At 34.8% G+C, this 3,692-nt stretch overlaps 1 protein-coding gene and 1 long non-coding RNA gene across 2 annotated transcripts in view; one reads left to right on the forward strand and one right to left on the reverse strand.

The window, feature by feature from the left end:
• rorca (RAR-related orphan receptor C a) overlaps positions 1–1,513 on the reverse strand; it is a 28,495-nt gene extending 26,982 nt beyond the window's left edge. The window contains exon 1 of the mRNA XM_024259037.2: positions 1,116–1,513. Coding sequence (XP_024114805.2) covers positions 1,116–1,173 — 58 coding nt within the window. The 5' untranslated portion in view covers positions 1,174–1,513. The remainder of the gene's footprint in view (positions 1–1,115) is intronic.
• Positions 1,514–1,706: 193 nt separating this feature from the next.
• On the forward strand, positions 1,707–2,991 carry LOC118598657. The gene is made up of 3 exons (XR_004947733.1): positions 1,707–1,819; positions 2,390–2,451; positions 2,573–2,991. It is a non-coding gene; the product is annotated as an uncharacterized LOC118598657 (long non-coding RNA).
• The last annotated feature ends 701 nt before the right edge of the window (positions 2,992–3,692 follow it).

Raw genomic sequence — 3,692 nt, forward strand, 5'->3', positions numbered from 1 at the left:
AGGTTCGAACTCTAAATTTGTTGAACCTGCTTCTTGAAACGGGCCCCTGATGATGGAACTTGTGAGCATATTATTGATTTGCTGCCAGATATGTAATGAATCACAGAATAACATCTTCCTGTTTACTTTGAAACTGTCAATTCTGCAGAATTCCCAAACTTTTGCAGACACAAGTTTTTGTTTTTTGTTATTTTGAAAGGATAAATGATGGAAATATTTTTGACATATTAAAAGAATGTCTCATCAGTAATCTTATACCTTTCTTTATGCACAATAATATAACATTTTACCAAATTTTGATCTGCACTGTAACTATGATTTACTTAAACTTTTCCTAAATCGTATTTCAAAGCTTCCAGTAAACGTCCTCAAAACCTCAATGTTTAATTCATAATGGAAAAAGTAACTTCAAAGAAATCTGTTAAGGTAAAAACAAGGAAAATATAGTTTATTAGTTTATATTAAATCTCTTTTTGTTGTTTCCCAGTTTTCTAAAAACTAAACAGAACTAGATATATATCACCTGTGATGATGCTAGCGTTAATGCTGTTAGCTGGAGTTGGTCGCTGAAGATGCTAGTGCTAAAAGCTGAGAGGCTGAAATTCAAAGCTAAAAACCCTGAAGCTAAAAACTAAAAATGCTGAAGCTGATAGGAAGCTAAATTATTAGATAAATGGCTAATTACCGTAAAATCTGGTCAAATGTCTAATTTATTCATAACAGCTAGCATAAAGCTAAAAATATAAACCCCAAATTAGCCTAAAAACTGAAAAAAGCCAAAATTAGCCAAAGCAGCTAGCATGTAGCTAAACTCCAAAATAGCCTAAAAATGTAATAAATGACTTTATGACTTTAGCTTAAACTGCAGGATTTACATTGCAGGAGTAGAACTATTAATGTGTGTGACGAAGCAGCGTCACAGGTTGCAGGACAGTGCCTGAAGACTTGAATCGTTTTTTTCCCTCCTTCTATCCTGTCATTTCTCAGTCAATATGTTTATAGTTTACACCAGACACATGCATACCTCCAGGTACACGAATCCTTCACTTTCACCACAGACACATTTTATTTAACTCAAAGGGTGCACACTTAGTTTTAAATAGAATCTTACTTACCATCCAGGCTTCCCACCACAAACATTCCAACCAGAGCATTGTACACATCATCATGCATATAGGAAACAGGAAGTGATGTCACCTGTCAGAATTGTAAGTTTTTTTTTCCTTTTTCTCTGTCATAATGCTTCTGATTTCATACTTGTTTCTGTTAAAGCCATGATTAATTATTTCTTCATTTTAGGTTATGTTTTCTCCAGGTATAAGGCTGAATTTTCTGTTGAAGAAATGTTTGGTTAATTGGCCTGTGGGAGGGGCTAAGCCTTCATAAGGGGAGAACTTTTCAGTTTGAGGGCAGAGCAGTCATGGTTGCAGTGGTGACAACAGGCTCTCCCAAACAGTGTTTTGAACTCTGTTTCTTTTCTGGGGAACAATAAAATCCAGTTATCTATTTAAGACCTGGCTCATCTTATTTCTGAGTATTTCTTGGCTCGCTTCAAGAAGAACCCCGCCACAATATGTTATCATTAAAATTGACACGTTTAGTTTTTTATGGCCCAAAATACTACAATTTTAGGTTGAAATGTATTGAAGAATACTCACACTTTTTTATTTCAACCTGAAAATTCATTTTGTTTTCTCATGTAGATACGGACCTGTTTTTTCAGTAAAACAACAATAAGAAGACAAGCTTTCATCAGAGGGACAGCAGACCAAAACCAGATTTACACAACGTCTGTCTGCAATCTTGAAATCTTGTGAAGGTGCATCTGCTCCACGGTGGGCCCGGTTTCCACGGCGACACCTGGTCTCCCTACCAACCCACTTACAAAGTACATAAACACCTTTGTACGTACGAGAAAGCGAAAATTACAGTTTAAAGGGAAATAAAGGGAGAGATTGGGACTAAAATTGAAGCGTCATTCAAGCAGACACAAAGGAAAAGGAACAAAAAAAGGAAAGCTTGATGGATTCGGCGGTTCTGGTGTTCTGCTCCACTGAACTCTGACTCCTCCCATCAGTCCGGACATTTCTCTCCTTTGTTACGGGAGCAAAGAGTGTTCTCTTCTATGTTGTCCTGGATCCACTGTTTAATGAAATAAGGATGACATAATTCTTTTTCATAAATATTGACACTTTTTCCATAATTTTAAGTACAATAAAGCCTGTTTTGACAAATTTGTTCTGAGCAGAATAAAGAAAGCTCTACGTCAACAGGATTAGACTGGAATTCTGAAGAGACAGACTTTTATACACTAGATATACACAGAGATTTATGATGTAGAATCTCAACTCATTAAATGATGATTTTATAACCAAACTTTGTTTTCTAGCTGGACTTTGTGGACCACAGTTGCCTGAACAATCACAGCAAGCCTGCTGGTTTTCTTCAGAGGTGAGTATAATAGTCCTGCATACATGAGAAAATGTTGTGTAACATAGAGAGTTAACACGTTTTAGTCTGATGACAGGATCTCTGTGGAAGAAACATATCTGATCCTTTCCTCGTGGTGCAGGCTTCAGTCCTTGTCCTGGACCGCCGGTCCCTCCAATATTCCAACAGTCGGGGAGTTTATTTAGCATCTATTTTACATTCCACCTGTGTATATAAGTGTGTATATGTGTTTGTTTGGATGTATATGTGTTTGTGTGAACTGTGTACATGTTGACATGATTGTATGTGAAGATTTTTGGAGCCAACAGTTACGTTTGTAACCTTTGAGTATCTATGTGGACAAGCCCCGCCCCTTTATACTAACATTTATGAGTAACTAGAAAAGTTGCATCACCTGTGATATTGTAATGCTTTGTGTTAAAAGTAGTCGCTGAAAATTCTGATTTTTGTTAGTGAAGGAATTTACTTTGATTGCTGAAAATGCAAAAGCTATGTACAAAATGTTAAATTTGATAAAAGATTGGGAATTTTGTTAAAAAACTATGAAAGAGCGCTAAAGTTGACCTAAATTTAGGAAAAATTAGTAGTAAAATTGCTTAAAAATCCCTAATACATGCCAGTTTTAAAAACATATTTAGTGTTGCTTAAATAGAAGCTGAAATTCAAATTAGCCCAAAAAACCTTAAAAGATGCCAGATTACCCCCCCCCCCCAAAAAAAAAACTAGCACATTACTTACATACTAGCAAAACTCCAAAACAGCCCAACATTTCTCAGTAAACAAAATTAGTCAAAAACGTTAGCATGTTGCTAAAATAGAAGCTAAACTCTTAATTAGTCTATTAGTCCTCAGTAGATACGTCAAAAATGTTAGCCTAATGCTAAATATTAGGTCATTTTTTCCAAATTTGTTTTAAAAATTACAATAAAGATGAAAACAGTCTTTTTTTTTAGTTGTTTTTTGAGAGAAACTAGAAACACTATAACTTAAGAGGTAATTTAATGTTTGAACCCTGCAGGGCAGGAACACATGTAAAACGGAGATGTTCTTCTGTTTTTGGTACAAAACTTTAGAATTCTTTAAGTACAGATCTTAAATGAGTCAATACTCTCTTTAGGTTACTGATAAAATGTAAAAAAAATATCAATACAAGTGAAACTGAATTTTGTTTGAGTAAATATGTATGTATCTGTAATATATATATAGTAAGTATGTTTATGAACTTGTACATGTGAATCTGT

The sequence above is a fragment of the Oryzias melastigma genome, linkage group LG4 (genome assembly GCF_002922805.2).
Source record: "Oryzias melastigma strain HK-1 linkage group LG4, ASM292280v2, whole genome shotgun sequence".
In the NCBI taxonomy this organism is placed as follows: domain Eukaryota; kingdom Metazoa; phylum Chordata; class Actinopteri; order Beloniformes; family Adrianichthyidae; genus Oryzias; species Oryzias melastigma.